Source organism: Mus caroli, unplaced genomic scaffold (genome assembly GCF_978045245.1).
Source record: "Mus caroli unplaced genomic scaffold, Mus_caroli_1 scaffold_10, whole genome shotgun sequence".
NCBI classification, from domain to species: Eukaryota; Metazoa; Chordata; class Mammalia; order Rodentia; family Muridae; genus Mus; species Mus caroli.
The window spans coordinates 95,124,150-95,142,692 of NW_028227265.1; the positions used below are offsets into that span (position 1 = coordinate 95,124,150).

At 43.0% G+C, this 18,543-nt stretch overlaps 1 protein-coding gene across 1 annotated transcript in view; it reads left to right on the forward strand.

Moving 5' to 3' along the window:
- Window positions 1-872: 872 nt before the first annotated feature.
- Window positions 873-18,543, forward strand: part of Tnks (tankyrase) — a 141,223-nt gene continuing 123,552 nt past the window's right edge. Inside the window, exon 1 of the mRNA XM_021169245.3 lies at window positions 873-1,562. Within this exon, the coding sequence (XP_021024904.1) occupies window positions 911-1,562 (652 nt within the window). The 5' untranslated portion in view covers window positions 873-910. The remainder of the gene's footprint in view (window positions 1,563-18,543) is intronic.

Consider the following 18,543-nt stretch of genomic DNA (forward strand, 5'->3'; position numbering starts at 1 on the left):
ATTAAAGGTCAATATGGACTATTATGTCAAAAATGGCTTAAGTCAGAGCCGACCACCTGGCAGAACTTCCTGCACCTGCGAAAGATCTCATTGTGGTTTGAGTGTGTGTGTCTGTGTTTCTTTATAAGCTGACAGAAAAAGATAATGTAGTTCAGATAATTCTGAGCTATGCCCATGATCTAATCAGTATTAGGGTATTAGTTCAATAATCCGACTCTCAGACCCCAACACTGAGCTATTGGCAGTGTGTACGTGCATGGATTCCTTTCTCCGGAATTAAGTACAAATGCTCTTAGAGAATAAAGTGCCCTTATCCTTCCCTCCTGTCCTGTGTCAGAATGAGACCAAAGAGACAGTAAGGTGGAGAGATATCTAACACTGCATTTAAAAATATTCCCAATGTGCTAATTATAGTTATGTATTCTTCAGAGCGTTTGTATGCATTAGCTCACTTATTCCTGCAAACAACTTTGTGAGGTGGGTACTATTAATTCCATTTTCGGACGAGGACGTTTGGTAGATGTTTGCATAAGTTACACTTTAATAGCTTCTTCTGAAGAGAGACACAGCAGACTGACGGGTACCCGAGGGAAGACTGAAGCCGTCCGAAGCAATCCCGCAGAAAGTGAAGGAAGGCAGAAGTTTCTTAGACAGGTAGTGGCTCGCCACAACTTTCAAATCTGCCCAGCCAGCCCGCCAGGGCGTCACAAAAGCCAGTCGCTCCACAAGTAAGCCACGCCCTCCAGGCTGGTTGTTCTCTGAGCTTCCAATACTTCCCTTCTTCTCTCGGACTCCACCCACTTCGGCAAGAATCATTTCCGGGTATGTTGCATCCCGATTGGACCAGAATCCGGAAGTGAGGGCGGGCGGTGGCGCCGTTGCCGCAGTGACAGTACGGGGGAGTGGGAAGATGGCGGCGTCGCGTCGCTCTCAGCATCATCACCACCATCATCAGCAACAGCTCCAGCCCGCCCCAGGGGCTTCGGCTCCGCCACCGCCACCTCCCCCGCCGCTCAGCCCGGGCTTGGGCCCGGGACCCACCCCTGCTTCGCCCACGGCCGGCGGCCTGGCGCCCTTCGCCTCCCCGCGGCACGGCCTGGCGCTGCCGGAGGGGGATGGCAGCCGGGACCCGCCCGACAGGCCGCGATCTCCCGACCCGGTGGACGGCGCCGTCTGCACCGTGGCTGCTCCGGCCGCGGTCCCGGCAGCTTCCGCCGCCGTCGGGGTCGCTCCCACCCCAGCCGGCGGCGGCGGCGGCGGCGGGAACAACTCCGCGTCGTCCGCTTCTTCCCCGACTTCGTCTTCGTCTTCCTCCCCGTCGTCCCCTGGCTCGAGTTTAGCGGAGAGTCCCGAGGCGGCCGGAGTTGGCTCCACGGCAACTTTGGGAGCCGGGGCGGCGGGCCTCGGCCCGGGGGTCCCAGCCGTGAGTGGAGCCCTGCGGGAGCTGCTCGAGGCCTGTCGGAATGGGGACGTGTCCCGGGTGAAGAGGTTGGTGGACGCCGCGAACGTGAATGCCAAGGACATGGCCGGCCGAAAGTCTTCTCCCCTGCACTTCGCAGCAGGTCTGTCTGGGACTTGAGAGTTGTGGTTTACGGGGTTCGGAGCGGAGGGAAGGTGATCGGACCCAGGACAAAGAAGTTACAGGTTGTTAGCGGGACAAGTAGGGGTGTTTCTTTTACACTTCACCCCGAGAGCTGAAGTTTTTAGTGCATGGGGTGGTGGGGACTTGGAAGCGGGGACGAGGTGTGAATTCACCCCTCGGCGTTGGCAACCGTGGTACTTCAACTTATGCAAACTCTGTGTAGCGGTCAACCCTGGATGTGGGCATGCTTAAAACTTTATCAGTTCAGAGTGTGCCTGCCTGGGACAAGTTGCATTTGAGTCGTTTTAGGGACAGCTTTGTCGTTCGTGAGCCAGTTTTGTTTTTGTTTTTGTTTTTTTTTAACGGCACGGTTTTGTCCCTGGAGGACAGACAGTCCCGGGCCAAAAGAAGTGTACGGTAACTCAACAAGTGTTTTAAGAATCTCTCATAGTCTTAATATACACAACGCAAGACAATGGGGTTTGTGAAACGTTTTCTCTGAAGTCGACTGTCTGTTTGGAGAGACTACAGCCGGCTAGTCGGAGACCGTAGTGATAAGGGTATTGTGTGCCTTATGATAAGGGAGGGAGGGAGGGAGGGAGGGAGGGAGGGAGGGAGAGAGAGAGAGAGAGAGAGAGAGAGAGAGAGAGAGAGAGAGAGAGAGAGAGAGAGAGAGAGCGAGCGAGCGAGCAGCTTTGAGGTCCATTGTGTATTTACCTTGTCTCTCAGCTCATTTTCTTAGAGACAAAGATGAGAGGTTGTTTGAGCGAGGATCTAGGAAGAAGTCTCTGGCGGGGAAACTCTCCACATAGGCACTGATTGCTAAATGCTGAACTGAACTTTTTTTTGCCCCATCCCCCTTCTGAGTATGTAGTTGTTTTCTTTTTGAAACGCAGAATATTTTTATAAAACACAGAAATGTAGAACAAAACCAAAAGGGCCGTAATCTCACTGCCTTGATACTTTTGGTTGATTTAAAAATAAATAAATAAAGATAGTTAGGCTATGCCCTTAAAACAGTACCTTTGAAGTGTCTACTTCAAATATTCATTCTACTTCATTTATTATAAATTCAAATAGGACAGAAAGATACAAAGTTAAAAGACACTTTTAAAATAAAGTATCAAACATTCCACTTTTAATTGTTAGTTTTTCTTTAAAAAAATTTTTTTTCACGAGTACATGTGTGTATTTGCCAGGTGTGTGTTTGTGTGTGTGTCTGTGTGGGGACAAGAGGGCAATTCATTCCCTGGAGCAGGAGTCACAGGTTTGTGGGTCACCAGCATGGGTGCTCAGCTCCTCTGGAAGAGTAAGCAGTGCTTAATTAGCTTGAGAGCATCCCTCCAGCGCCTTTTCTGTCTTGAGATGCAGTCAACACCAACCAGGACTTTGCTTTTGCTGGGTAAGCACTCTACCACAGGGCTCCATGCACCTCCAGCTCCCTCCTCTTGTTGCACATTTCAGTGGGTGTGAACCCCGTCAGCTCTGGAAACGTAAGCTTAGAACTTTATATATGTATTTTTTCCCTATATCTTGGCAGGTACTGGGATTCTCATTTTACAGATGATAAGGTGAGGCACACATGTTTAAGTGAGTCTAGTTCACAAGCAAAGTAGTGAAACATTGCTGTTGAGTCAGCAGTTTGATTTTGAGCGTAAGCTATAATCTATACTTGGGTTTGTAATTGCAGTGCCCAGTTCCTAAGTTACTTGGTGTTTTGGGGAGAAAGTAGTTGTCTGGGGCTCATGGAAAGGGATAGCTACTAGGTTTTTTTTTGTTTGTTTATTTAATGTTAGCCATTGCTTAGAGTTTATATTGTTGCAATTTAATCAGAACTTTGAGGCAATGGGAACTACACTCTTCCTTGTATGTGTGTTTGTATAGTCTTCAACTTAACTTTGAACAGCTGGTGTCTGTGATTCATTAACGTTCTGTGGTGTGATTGATGCCCAGTGGAGACGGTCAGATGACAGGATCTATGTTGGATATTTAGACAGGAACTATTGAGTGTGATGAACTGGCTTATAAGTTGGCTTTCATCGAAGCAGATGAAAAGTCAAGGCTCTTGCTTGTTTTATATGGAATAGCATTTCTTTTTCTTGTTTTGCTTTTCTTTTTTCCCTAGTACTTATTTTCTCTGTCTCTCAAGACAGGTCTGGCCGGCTCAAGGTTCTTCTGCCTCAGCCTCCCAAAGCCTGGGATTTCAGGCATGCGCCACTACACAATTTCTTTTTCTTTAGGCTAAAGGAAAGGTCTGAGTCTGATGTAATAAATCATTGTAGACTGTTTACTTTTCCAAATCTGAGTAGTGCGTTATCTCAGGGGTGTCTAACTGCCAGCATGCTGCTTCCATCTGTCTCTGCATCACTTCACTTGCTTAGCATTGGTCCACAGTGAAGAGGGCTTGTTTCTCGTCATGACTTCTCTTTCCCACAGATTGCTGAGGAGTCTTTCCTGGAGTGTACTTGCATGCATTAGACTACAGACAGGAAGCAGCCTTCTGTAGTTCTTGAGTTAGGAGGACCTAACCTTGATCAGCTTTGCTTGTTCTTTTTTTCCTTCAGTTCTTTAGCTCATTTGTAGAAAGTAGACTAAACAATAATTATCAAATTTTCCACAGGAAAAAACATTCTCTAGTTAACCTATACTTTTATATTTGTTTGTATAACATTAAAGCTTAAGTCTAGTTTTCATTAGCTGTAGGCTGGGTGGCCAAAAGTTCTTGTTAGTTGACTGTTAGTTAACTGTTACAATAGTCATTGTTTATTCTGGAATAGCTTTTTTAAGGATAAGAAATAGGCAAATGTCTTACATGGAAAATTTAAAAAATTATAGTTAGTAATAGTTCCTAATGTGTTAAATACTGGCAAAACCTTGGGGTGGCAGGTAATTCTTAACTTTATAGAGCGCACTGTGCAGTGAGGAAGTTTAGAGAATAATAATGAAACCTCAAAGTGTAGCCTGTAGGAGTATGTTATAATATCTTTTGGAGTATGTGGAAGAGGCTATTAATTCTGGGTTTTGAGCAGTTGGGGAATCTTTCCTTTAAAACAGATTGTTTAGTTTAGGTTTGTTTTTGAAAACAGGGTTTTACTATGCAGCCCTGCCTGTCTCTGTCTATGGAGTGCTGGCATTCTGGGTGTGCACTACACTGGCTCACCAGAGCTTTTTAAGTACCAATTTAAAGTAGAATTATCTTAATTTATTTCCTACTAGTGATGTATTTTTACTAACAAACTGGTATCATTTTGGTGAAATTTCTTTTTACAGAAGAGTTCAGATGACATTTTCTTTTGAGAGTTCAGTTTTGAGATCTCAGTATTTAGTATTTATTTTTAAAGCTTAATTTGAGTTTTTAAAGTTTGTGTGTGTATGTATGTATTTATATGTGAGCATGTGTGGGGTGTGTGTGTATGTGTGTGTGTGTTTGTGTGTGTGTCTCCTCTGAGGGTGCTGGATCCCCTCAGCCTGGAGTTATAGGTGGTTGTGATCTGTGTGAAATAAGGGGTGACAGGGGAACTAACTTGGGTGCTCTGGAAAAGTAGCAGACACTTGTAACCACTGACTCATCCTTGTAGCCCCTCATAGTATTTACTGTTCTTCCCCTCCCTTCCCCTCCCATTTTCTTGAGACAGGGGCTCTGCGTATCTCTGGCTGTCCTAGAATTCACTCACTATGTAAATCCGGTTGGCCTTAAGCTCACAGAGCCTCCACCATGCCCAGCATAGTGTTTACTGTAAATTGAAAATGCTTGATGCAGGCTTCTGTATTGTCCTTGTCCTGTATATTAGAAGGCATTTTAGTATCAAAGGTAGCCAAATGTAGGATGTAGTAAGTCCGTTTTCTTTTCTTGATTTGGATGGACCCCTGCAGCACACACCCCACAAAATTGCTCCAGATCTTTATGTATTTATTTATTTATTTATTTTTTCATAAAGATGATGCTGGCTTCCCCATCCTCACCCCTTCCAGAACAGCTGTTTGTTTAGCTAAATACTGGATAATGTCTAACCTGTGGTAAAAAGTCATCCAAGTGCTTCAGGCCTGGAGTGGGAATCTGTGCAGTCTGGGCCGCTCTGGTTTTTCCTGCGACAACAACCTTGATTCGGCTGGTAAAGTTACCTTATTTGGTTCTCATTTTCTTAGAGACAGTCTTCCTACTTTAGGTTAGGTTGGCTTCCTGATGCCCCTGCCACAGCCTCTTAGGTGCTGGGATTGCAGGCAGTGAGTGCTACAGGCCCAGCCTCTCGGGATTGAAAGGTCTGACTGTGATGGTAGAAAAAAAAATCTTGCTTTGCAAATTCTTTCATAGACTTAAAATCACTGGTTGGAAATGGGGTTGTTTGTACTTTGTGTTTTCTAAGACATGTGCATGTTCCTTACAGTTCACAGGGAGCTTGAGGTAGGGAGATGCATGAAGGGTCTTTTTCTTCTGCCTCAGTCAGGTATCACTCTTGAATGATGTAAAGAAGAAACTAGCTGTTTGATGACTTTACAAATATATCTCCAATAATGGAAAAAGTAACAAGCACACTGTTATCTAAGATTGCTCATATTTCTGCCTTATACTGTCTGCAGAAATATCCCTCAGTCTCTCAGATTGTTTGCTTAAATGCCTGGATTGCAGACAATCGAGTAGGAGTCCCAAATAAGCAGAGAATGGATGCATACAAATACCTCAGACCCTTATAAAAAGTCACCACAAGTCAGGACGTTCAGTTTTCTGGGATTAACAGTTGTGTTTTAAACGCTTTATAAATGGATTCATACAGTTCGCACCTGCCAGTACCGCCCCCTATAATAGATGAATAGTTTCTATATGCTCAATAGTTTCCTTATATCAGTGTGCTACAACCAAGCTTCTTTCTATTGATGGGCTCTTAGGCTGTTTTCCACTTTGACTAAAGATGTTATGACATACATTCTTTTTTGTTGTTGTTGTTTTGTTTTTTGTTTGTTTGTTTTTTGTTTTTTCGAGACAGGGTTTCTTTGTGTAGCCCTGGCTGTCCTGGAACTTACTCTGTAGACCAGGCTGGCCTCAAACTCAGAAATCCGCCTGCCTCTGCCTCCCAAGTTGCTGGGATTAAAGGCATGCGCCACCAACGCCCTGCATGATATACATTCTTAAAATTTTGTTTTGTGGCTATATTGTTCTTCTTGGACAAAAACATACTAGAATTATGGGATGTTGGGTTATGTAAATGCTGAGACTGGTTCCAAGGGTTCCTTGAAAATTGTAGGACCGAGGTAATGAGTTTCATAGAGTAGCTTACAGCATGACAGTTGATTTCAGAGAAAGGCAGCAGCAGCAGGATAGTGTTCTCATCCCACATTTGCTGAGTGGGCTACTCTGAAAGAAAGTGGGCTCAGCCCATACTCAGGAGGAGGTGATGACACAAGCTGTACACACACTTACAGTTCCTTGTTGCTTAATGGCAGGGATAAGGTTGGAGAAATACATCACTGGGTGATTCTGTTGTGTGTGACCATCACAGCGTGCCTACAGAAACCTGGATGGCACAGCCCATTATACATGTTTACTCTGTGGTATTGTTTTCAGGCTTCATACGTGTCCAGTGGCACAACAGTGTGAATTCTGATAGTAGTAACACAGTGATGGGAATTTGTATATAAACATAGAGTATGAACACAGTATACTCTTAAGGACACTTGGCATGAGTGGAGTTTGCAGAATTGGAAATAAGTCTGGGTTTATTGGAGAGTTAATAGGAAGGCCTAAGCACTGGCCTGTACTACTGTAGATTCTTTTTTAAACATTGTACACTTACAGCCATCCTAATGGATAAAAAATCTGTTTGTCTTCAGTGACGTGTTGAGCTTAACTTGATTCCCTTTTGTTTGGGAAGTCAGGGTCTATCAGGGTATCCCAGATAGCCTCGAGTTGGCAATCCTCTGCTTCTCTCCCTATGGTAGCAGTGGGCCCAGACTACCATGCCTGGTCAAGTCTTGCCCACTTTAGAATCTTTAAAAAATCTTAAACTTTTGATTCTTTTGTAATACTTAAAACAATCATTCTACAGTTGAACAAAATATTTTTATCTTTTGAATCCTCATCTTACAGTGATTTTTTTTTTATTTTAAATAATTTTATTTTCATTGTACTTTGTGTATATTATTGTTAAGAAGTAGGACAGATAATTGCCGGGAGTGGTGGCGCATGCCTTAATCCCAGCACTTGGGAGGCAGAGGCAGGCACAGGCGGTTTCCTGAGTTTGAGGCCAGCCTGGTCTACAGAGTGAGTTCCAGGCAGTCAGGGCTACACAGAGAAACCCTGTCTCGAAAAAAAAAACAAGAAAACAAAAAAACAAAAACAAAAAAACAAAAAAACAAAAAAACAAAAAAAAAAAGAGGAAGAAGAAGTAGGACAGATATATTAAGTAGCGGAGGTCAACAGCAGGTCAGAATAATTGTTATAACTGTCCTTCACTTCCCAGTACCATTGCATTGGAAGCTAGGATTTTTTCCCCCTGGAATGTGCTCAGGGACCATCTCCTATGATAGCAGTGCCTTCTGCAGGATCTGCTTGAAGCTGCTTTCCTTGTATACACTTTTTAAGTATAAAATAATGATGAAAAGCCTAATGTAGTTAATTAATACATCAAGCTGGTGACTTAGCATAACCAAGTCTTTGTACCACAGGTAATTGCATGCGCTACAGTTTCGTATGATAGGGGCAGTACAGGTACACCACATTAGGTTTGTTTACACCAGAATCGTCACAGAACATAGAAGTAATGCATTGTGACATCACAGTGGCAGTGATATCACTTCATGATAGTTTTTTAGTGCTATTATGATCCTGCCTCTGTCATGTGACTCGGTCTCCTCCTTGACCCAAAACTGTATTCATCTTGTGACTATATACTAGTTCGTTGGTGTCATAGAAGCTGTCCTAGAAGCTGCCTTTCCCTGCAACTTGCTTTGTTGTCTAGCATCAGGTACAAAAGGATATTCAGTGTTAGGTTTGACTTTTCTAAGAAGCTGGAGAATAAATGTCTCTTTAAGCAATGCTGCTCTTACGAATGTAACAGTAGTTGAGAGCCAATGGCTAAGATTTGCAAATGCATTTCTAAGCACATTTGTAGGGTTATCTGTTTTTCTCTTTACTAGATTAGTTTTGCCTTTGTGTGGTGTGTGGTCAGATTGACTCCAGTGTTTATCCGTGTGTACAAATACTCCACCAATAGTCACACCCCTAGCTCAGCATCATTCTATTAAAGCAACTAGTAGATTCATAAATATTTATGATTATTTCTTAGTCAGTTGTACTGGTATTATGCAAGTGTAACAGTTGGGTGGATTATAAGTAATACAAACTTCTCATATTGCTGGAAATCTGAGATCAGGGTCCCAGGAGGGTGGCTTCTGGTAAGAGCTGTCTCTGAGTTGCTTGCTGACTGGCAACTTTTTAGTACTTTTTAGTGGTGAGCAGAGAGCGGTACAAAGAGCACTCATGTCTTTCCTTACAAAGGCTCTAACTTTCATTCTAAGTTGCCCAGTCACTTTCCAAAGGCCTCACCTCCTAGCCCTGCCACACTGGAAGGTTTCAGTGCATAGATGTTTAGGAGGGCGTGACATGAGCAAATGGTGAGTGCATATATGTGTCTTCCTTTAGAGTGTGTGACGTTGTGTGCACATGTGCTCGTGTGCATGCTGGGGGAGAGAAGCTGGGGAGGTCTGACCTGTGAGTGGTGGTGTCAGAACTGTTTGGGGAATAATTCCTAATCAGAAGGATGGGTGGGCTAGTTCCTTACCTAGAACATGTGTGCCCTGCTTTGCCATTTGACCAGCTGGCTTTGTGCAGGGAGAGAGGGTGATTGCTGGTTTAGCCTCCTTGATGTTAAAGACTTGCCAGATAAATTTGTATATCACTTACATTTTTGTTTTTTATAGTTGTTTTTTATGATAGAAAGTGAGCTGAGCTACGTGTCATTCATGTGGTTTCTTGATCAGAAATGAGCAGGATTAGTCTCCATGAGTAGGCTGTAGTATAAGGCTGAGGTCAAAGGAAAAACCCTTCGCTCTATCAAACGAGCCATAATGCAGAGAAGCAGATATCCAGCAGTAGACTTTTAGTGTATTGTTTGAAAAACACTGTACTTCTTAATATGTATGTATGGACTAGGGTGAGTTTCTTGGGATTTTATTAAAGCCTAGGCATAGCCTGGGATGATGGACTTTGAGCCTAATTTTTTTGAAAATCATTTTGACTTCAAGTAATAGAGGAAAGTCTTAGTGGCGCGTGTGATGGGGCCCTGTGCTTTAGGGGCTCCGTCAGGTTTAAGGTTGCTGTCGCCTGCTTTGTGGAAGTTTGCTTTCCTGTGTGCGCAGGCTCTCTAGAGAATAAAGCGGCATGACCATGACACTGGGTTCCTTTCGGTTCTTTGTGCAATGGCAGCTCCTAGTTCAGTTTAAAAAATAAGTCTTTTTTTTTTTTTTTTTTAACTATAGGAAATGGAGAAATAAAGTATGGAGATTCTTTTTGGTTGTACCTACATGGCTAGTGGCAGGTTTTTGTTTGTTTGGACTTGTAACTTTTCTTCTTAAAGAATCGAATAAACATTAATAGTTAGATGACTTTTGTTAAGATGTGCTTTTGAAAAGGCTGGGCAAGTCCAGGTGGATTCAGCAGGATTGGATGCCCTCATTCTGATAGAGCTAGCCATCCAGTCTGTTCATACATTGTGCCTTTCTCCTTTTTCATGTGCTTACCTGGTACTGACTATGGAGACTTGCCTTTTTTTTTTAAAAAAAGATGACACAGTTAATAAATACATGATAGCTGTTTTGTAAAATAATGTCTGGAATAGAGATGCCAAGTTGTTCTTTTGTGTAGGAAAATTTCATTTGGAAAAAAAATTCTTCTGAACTAATTTGTAGAGCAAGGTATTAAAAACTTGATTTATCCAGTATTCCCCATACAAGGCAGTATTCATAATGTAGTAGTGGAATGTATAATTGTTATCCTATTGGGAATTTATGGAAACAAGGAGAACTTAATATAGGTATTCAGTGTACTTTTGAAGAGGGGGCCTTTTAGGTTAATATTTCTAATCTCAGGTTTGACTTTCTTTTTTTTTTAATTTTTTAAAGATTTATTTATTTATTTATATGTGAGTACACTGTAGTTGTCTTCAGCCAACAGAATCAGAGGGCATCAGATCTCATTACAGATGGTTGTGAGCCACCATGTGGTTGCTGGGAATTGAACTCAGGACGTCCAGAAGAGCAGTCTTAACCACGGAACCATCTCTCCAGCCCGGGGTTTGACTTTCTTATATATAGAAATAATGATTTTTTTCATGTACTAATTTACCTATTTATTGTCAAAGTCAGAAGTCACATAGCTATTAAGTGACACAGTAGACTAAACCTGTATATGTGGTTGTCTTAAAATCATTAGGTTTGGCTGCTCGAATGGCAACTTCATAGTAATGAGAAATAAAATTATGTTTTGAGTTATTTTATAATTTGACAGCTGTCATGACTTTCTCAAATTGGTTTCCTGATGGTAAAAACAATCATCTAACTTTGAAAGTGAAGAAGAAATAGTCCCTCATCTTACACTCCAAGGCAAGTGGTGGAGTCTGTGGTGAACCGATCGATCCCTCTAGCCCTTATCCTTGGCATTTAAAGTAAAACTCTTCAGTAAGTAAGATATTAGAATGCTTGTTTTAAAGATTGTTTTTTACACTTTCATATGTGTGTGTATTTGCATGTGTTCGTATGCGTGTTGGAACCCTTGGAGGCCAGAAGAGGGACTTAGAGCCTCTGGAGCTGGAGTTTGAGAAGTCCTCTGTGGGTGCGGGGAACCAAACCTGAGTCTCCTGCAAGAGCAGAAGTGCCCTTAACTGCGGAGCTGAGCCGCCTCACAGGGTCCCCAGGGGGCAGGGCTGTCTTGCCCTTTGTTCATTTGTTTGTAAATATATAGTGGTTGACTGAGTGATCCTCATGAAATCAAAGGGTATGTTAGAAATTTTGTAAAGTCTAAAGAGTTTTAAGGAAATCCTGATAAATTTTGTTAAATATTTTGATTCACAGAAGCAAATGAAAAATTAAATAGCAAATAAAATGAGGGAGTCACAACTATTTGAAAGCACATACTGAGCTGAAGACTTAAAAGAGTTTCAGATGGGAGTGGGTGAGATGGCTCAGCAGGGAAAAGTGCTCGCTGTGCAAGCCTCATGCCCCGAGTTGATCCCACAGCAATGGTAGAAGGGAAGTACCAGCTCCAGAATTGTCCTCATGTGCGTTAGAGCATGTGCTGTTTTCACTCACATACTAATTATAAGTATTAAAAAGCTCTGATGGTAAGTTTTATATAATGTATATTTTGCCATAATTCAAATGAAACAAATATAATAGTAGATGTTTTGGCCTTTGATGTCTTAATAGAACACTGTGTGTGTGTTATATGTACATGCTTGTATAGGTCTGCACGTATATGCATATGTGTGTACATTCATGTGTGGAGGTCAAAGCTGGAGCTCACAGTTTGGCTAGGCTGGTTGGTCACTGCTCTAGGGATCCCCCTGTCATCCCAGCCTGAGCACTCAGGCTACAAATGGTAACCCTAGTTACCTGGTAACTGCTGCTTTTCCAGGGTGCTGGAGAGCCAAACTCAAGTTCTCATGGATGCATGATGGTCACTTGACTAGCTGAGCCATCTTCTCGCCTGAGAACTCAGTATTTAACCAGTGTGAAATATGGAAATACTGGTATTCAGTATCGTGAATTTCAGCAGTTATGTTAATAATGCCCTTTTCAGTTTTTCTGTCAGTTATCGATGTGTCTGAATGACTATGGTTCTGGCAGTGTGAAATTCATCTTTAAAGAAAGAAGTAAGTGTTGGTGGAAATCCACACGCTTAATGAACCTTGTGTTGGTGAACAGTTATTGAGACGATCCCTCACTCTTAGACCACCTGGATCTCAATTTCTAAGGGACTTACACAGTAGGGATTTCTCGGCTTTAGATAGTAGGACTCTACTAAAATTGTATGTTCCTTTGTCAGAAGCTCACCAGATAGTTCTCAAGTCTTCTGCAAGATGATGGATGAGTGGTGTTATTTCCTGTCCTTGTTGTATAGTGTTTTCTGGGTAGGTGGGAATAATCACCTTTTTACCCCAGATCAGGCACCAGTGACAGCATAGCAAGAGTCCTCCCAAGTCTGGCTTGGTGAGCCATTGAGCTTATTGGGGTTGTATAATGGGTTCCCTCACTGAAAGCCTGGGCGGTGTGGTTGACCACTCACTAAAGCAGCACAACAGCCCCTGCCCAGCTTGCAGGTCGTGCTCCCAGAGTCTGTGCTCTCCAGCAGTTGTTGACCTCTGTGAGTATTCTAAGGAAGAGCGGATAAGGGTAGGATTTCCACCAAGGGAGAATTTCTACAATCCCAAGGGTGGGAAGAGAGACCAGGACATTTTTGCTGTTTCATTTGAATTGAGACATTTCCATTTCAAAGTGTTAGTAGGGTTTAAAGCAACACTAAAAGATCTCATCACCTGCATCAGTCATCCTATCAGTAGAGCAGTTAGGTATGGCACCGTGAAGGGAGGCAGCCTCCTTATTTAGGCATCTTACTAGATAGAGATTCCAAATAGCTAAATATGCAGTTCTTCACAAGCCACCCTGCTACCTCATCTGTGGCTGCTGCACACCCTTCCACCCACACTGGGTGTCCTAGGGGTCCAGCCTGACTAGGGACCAAAGGGGAGCAGGTCTATATTCTTGCCTTTTGTGCTTGCTGGGATCCAGCTTCCTGGTTCTGACAGGCTTTGATAAGCGCCGTGGTTTTGCCTTTCCATGAGTCATGCCCGTCTGCTGAAAGGGTTCTAGGCTGGGCAAACATGTTTACCCTAGTGTGCTTTCTTCTAGGGAGAAGTGTGCACAACATACCCTTAATGGACTAACTGCCTGCCCCAGGAGAAACTTGGTGTTTTTTCACCGTACTGTTCTTTCCCTTCTTTGACCCTTTGAGATGTTTCAGGCTTTAAAGCCTTCAGGGGCTGACAGGCACAGTACATGGGTTTTTGTCAGCCCATTACCTGGAAATTCTGGCTTGGTAGAAATCCTGTCTGGAGACCTGGACAGACTCTGTCTGCCCTGCCTTTCTCTCAGACCCCTTGCTTGGACACTTTATGAGCAATGTAAGTCATTTAGATTCCATTTCGTAAAGATCATATTTTTCCGTGGACTCACTCTGCAAAGCCACAAAAGCCCCACCCCCATCTTAACTCTCCTGTGAATATAATCCTGTCTGGCCTGGTATTGTATACTTTTTCAGCATAACACACCACTACTTACCCTAGACAGGGATCTAATGACAGACCAGAGAATGAATACCAGCAAAGTCCCACTTGGTGGACCAATGAGTTTTATTGGGAGCAAAAAGGATTCCAAGGCAGCTATACTATCACCAACGCCCACCCCAGCATGAGTGGCAGCTCCCAAACACTGGGACACCTAGAGCGCACTGCACAGCCTGCAGGCAGCTCAACAGGCCGAAACCTCTTCCAAGCAACTAGTCTGCTTCCTGAGCTGTCTTTGCCACTCGGCCCTCTCTTGTGAGAGGGACTCTCAGCCTTTATTGCTTGCTCTGTTAGGGAGGGGCCTAATGACAGTATCTGCTCAGTTTCAGGGACTTCAGGAAGCTATTTTGAGTTGTTTACCTTACTATTTAAGGAGCTTCCTGTGGGATGGAATGTTTCAATCTTGAGGAAGGAGACTGTTACACACTTGGAGGAAGCTGACACACACCTGGTGGGGACACACACATGGTCTTTAACACTCAATTCTGCCCATCCTATTTGATGTACATTCTTTGACACAGGAACTCTTGGTCATAACCAAATATCCTTGTGTGAGGCATTGTAGTGCCTCGGGGACTAATTTTTCTCACGTTGTCTTGGTGAGTCATTATATTAATCATTTTCTCTGCTTCCAGGGCAGCCAGACTGATCTCACCTATCCCATGTTCAAGCAGCTTCATGCAGCAGGTTGTGAGGGACTCGTGCATTGGTTTTCAGACCCAGTGTATTATTCTCTGGTTACCATAGTCCCCTGTACTGGCCTGTTATTGAGGATCACAGAGGTTTCTCTTCCTCTCTATTAAATTTAGATGTGAGGGGTATCTTGTTCTAATTCTTCTTCGCCATCTTCCTTTTCACTGTTTGATTCTTCCCACGCTTTCTGAGCTTTTGGATGTTAGGGGCTATTTAGCATGGATCTAATTTGTACTCTATTCCTTGCACCCCATAAAGAAACAGCAGTCTAGCACCTTCACCCTAGGGCCCCCTGCCCCACCTTTCCTGCCAAACCAGGGCTCATGTGGAGGATGCATTCACGTCTTTATCCTGCTGCACCTCTCTCATGCTGGCATGTTCATTCTGAGAAGACAGCTCAGCCTCTCTTGTATGTCTTATCACTCAAAGCAGAACTCTGAATGCCAGCAGCCACCGCCTGCTTACAGTCGTATCCAGTATGTGCTGCTTTGGGGGACTGCAGTATAGTTTCTAGACCATCAGCTGTTTGGGAGGCGTCCTCTAACTCAGTAGACCCCATTCATCAGGAAAGAATGCCACACCCCATACCACATGGAGGAAACCATGACCTGGGGATTTTCCCAAAGATGTACCATGCCCCAATAGTTCAGACTCAGTTGCACATCTTATCATTCATATTGAGGTACACAACTGCCACTATATCAAACTGATATCCCGTATGTAATCTATTCCTTTGTATCCCACAAATTGTAAGAAACAACAGTCAAATGCACTCTATTCCTTTGCTTTGTTCTCTTCTTTTGCACCCTGAAAAGAACAAGCCATTCTGGGATTGCTTGTGTGAATGCTCCACCTTCAAATAGATCAGCTTCAGTTGCTTTGGGGTTTGTTTGCCCTGTTTGGATGCTATTCCTGGGAATCTATGAACATACAATCCTCCACCCTCAAGAATGATGCCAATGGCAGATCAAAGAAATGATGATTGCACTCAAGTTTACTTGGTGAAACAGTGATGTACTGGCTGGTTCTGTGAGTCAACTTGACACAAGCTGGAGTTATCACAGAGAAAGGAGTTTCAGGTGAGGAACTGCCTCCATGAGATCCAGCTGTAAGGCATTTTCTCAATTAGTGATCAAGGTGGGAAGGGCCCCTTGTGGGTGGTGCCATCCCTGGGCTTGTAGTCTTGGGTTCTGTAAGAAAGCAGGCTGAGCAAGCCAGGGGAAGCAAGCCAGTAAGTAACATCCCTCCATGGCCTCTGCATCAGCTCCTGCTCCCTGACCTGCTTGAATTCCAGTCCTGACATCCTTTGGTGATCAACAGCAATGTGGAATTGTAAGCTGAATAAACCCTTTTCTCCCCAACTTGGTCATGATGTTTGTGCAGGAATAGAAACCCTGACTAAGACAAGTGAGTTTACTAAATTTAGTTAAGGAGCTTCAGTGACTCGCAGCTGTATCACCTAAAGTCCATGTCAGCTCACGTCCTAAAACCGCCACCCTTGAGTTGCTGGTAGCTCTGCAGAAGCATGGCTTCCTCCAGTAGTTGTTTAGATAGATCTTATAGATCCTTGGAGAGGAACATCTTGAGTTTTGAGTAACTTTCTTAGGAAATGAACCTTCTCTCTTCCTTCCAGGAGGGATTGTTTAGTTGGGAGGAAATATGTAGAGAGCGCTTAGAGTGAAAACGATGTTTCTCAGATGTTTTGGTCTCAGGTCTCTTCCTACTCAAAGGTGGAGTAATCCCCCCTCCCCCCGAGAGCGCTAGAGAAATTGCTTCCCCAAAACATACATCTAGTGTAAGGTTTGATTTATAAATTAATAAGGGATTAGCAGCAATAATAAAGAATCAGAACAATTGGTGGCAAATTATGTGCAGGTAATCTTGATCCACTCCAGAAGTCCCTAAGTCAAGAACCCCCATCGTTTTCTCCTAAAGGAAGCACGGTTAGCTCATTCTGTTGTATCTAAATTGTCAGCTCAGGTAAGAGTGACATCAGGAAAAGAACTGAAATGCCAGGAGAGTGAGGTGAAGCAATGACAGAGGGCGATCGATTGGGTACCATGGGCAGAACACAGCGCAAAGTGTACATCACTATACTGCTACAGACAGCACGTGGGTATAGTTTACACATTCTTATTTTTGGTCTTTTCCCACTCCCAGTCAGTGGCTGGCTGCAGACCACTAGTGAAGAAAGCAGTACTGTGGAGAGAAGAAATGACTATATTGAGTGTGTTTTTGTTAATCTGGGTTACATCTGCTGAGACTTATGGTATAAGTTAAAATGTAGAAGTAAAAGTATATCAACTCTGATGCCTGAGAGTAAATTACACTTGCAGTTAGAAACCTTGTGAAACTAAGATTACTGAAAAAAGGTGGTGTTCTGTGTTTGAGTCAGTTTAATGCCAGATTTTGTAGAAGACAGCCCAGTTCTTGCCTTTTCCCTGCTGTTGTGTGTAGTATATGGATCAAATTCATGAAATAGATGGTGGAGTGGAGAAGAAAGTACTATTGCAATGGTCTTTTCAAATAATAGATTTTTTTTCTTTATAATACAGGGTTTGGATAATTATTTCTTGTGAGGAGAATTTTGAGCCTTATCAGTGAAATTTTCATATTCCTGGTATGTTAAAATTCACGGGCTTTATTTTACAGAAATAGATCTTATTATATGGGTTGGTCTTTTGGGAAGTATTACTTCAGTATGTCATGCAGATCTTTCAAAGTATTAACATCTAACTTTGTAAGAATAACAAGCAACACGTTTGTTAGTAACACCAGTCTTAGAAAAGTAATGGTTATTGGGAAACTGCTAATATTATAAAAGCTTGTATAATACTATAAAATTCAGATATTTTTCTAAAAGTTTAAAGTCTATCTTTGGGAGCAAAGATTGTTGTTCTCTTCTAAGTAATAGGCTCCTGTGTTCATCCTGGAGAATGTGGGCCAAATGAAGAGGTCAAGTCTGTCTTAAACAGCTGCATAGTGTTAGTCAAGTAGGCTGTCACATCTAGAGGTGCTTATGTGATTCTCATTGTGGCACAGCCTTAACTCAAATATGTACTTCAGAGGCTAGAATTTAATGTAATTACATTTGCATGAAAAATATTCCCATATGAAACTGGCTCAGGAAAACTAGCATGAAAATACCACAAAGACCTGGTGATAGAGGATGACTGGCGTGTACCGTTTGATGGCTCCCCTTGGTGATGTAGTGTTAAGGTTTGGTTTGTGTTGAGAGCATTGTGTTGGATGCATTTTCTGAATGACCAAGGCATGATGCTACGGAATCAAGCACCATCACTATTGGCAGTGAAGGAAAGCAAGATCATCTTAGTATTGTTTCACAGACAGTTTGAACTTCTCAGAGCCCAGAAAGGATCGTCCAGATCACTAGGAACCCACAGTGTGAAATGTGCTGATTAATACAAGGAGCTCATAATTTTGTTAACTTGGCTTTAAGAATCTGCTGATGGGTGTGGATAGTCTTGTATACACCACAGTTTATGTGTAATTTTCAGGAGAATTATACACTCCTGCAGCTGTATAATCATAGTTCTCAAACTGGAAGGTTTGTTTCTGTGCCACACCCTAGAGTTTCTCTTCTGGTTAGTCTGTAGCAGAGCTTGATAATTCACCTTTTTACCAAGCCCCAGGAGATGCCCTACTTTTTGGGAGCAGATTCCTAGTCCTGGACTGATTATATTACTGGTGTAGGGTAAGCTTGGTCTTTTAAAAAATCTCTCCTCGCTGTCTTCATTCATGTGCAAAATTGAGAATCATTGTTGGAGGATGCATAAAATTCAGATAAGACTCCCGTGTTTAGTGAGATGCTGTGCCAGTTGGGTCTCGCTGTGCATGAACCTTTCAAGTGGTTTTATATTTGAGGAGAAACAGTCCTGTGTTCCTTAGAGTGTACTTAGAGGAGCCCTGGGTGCT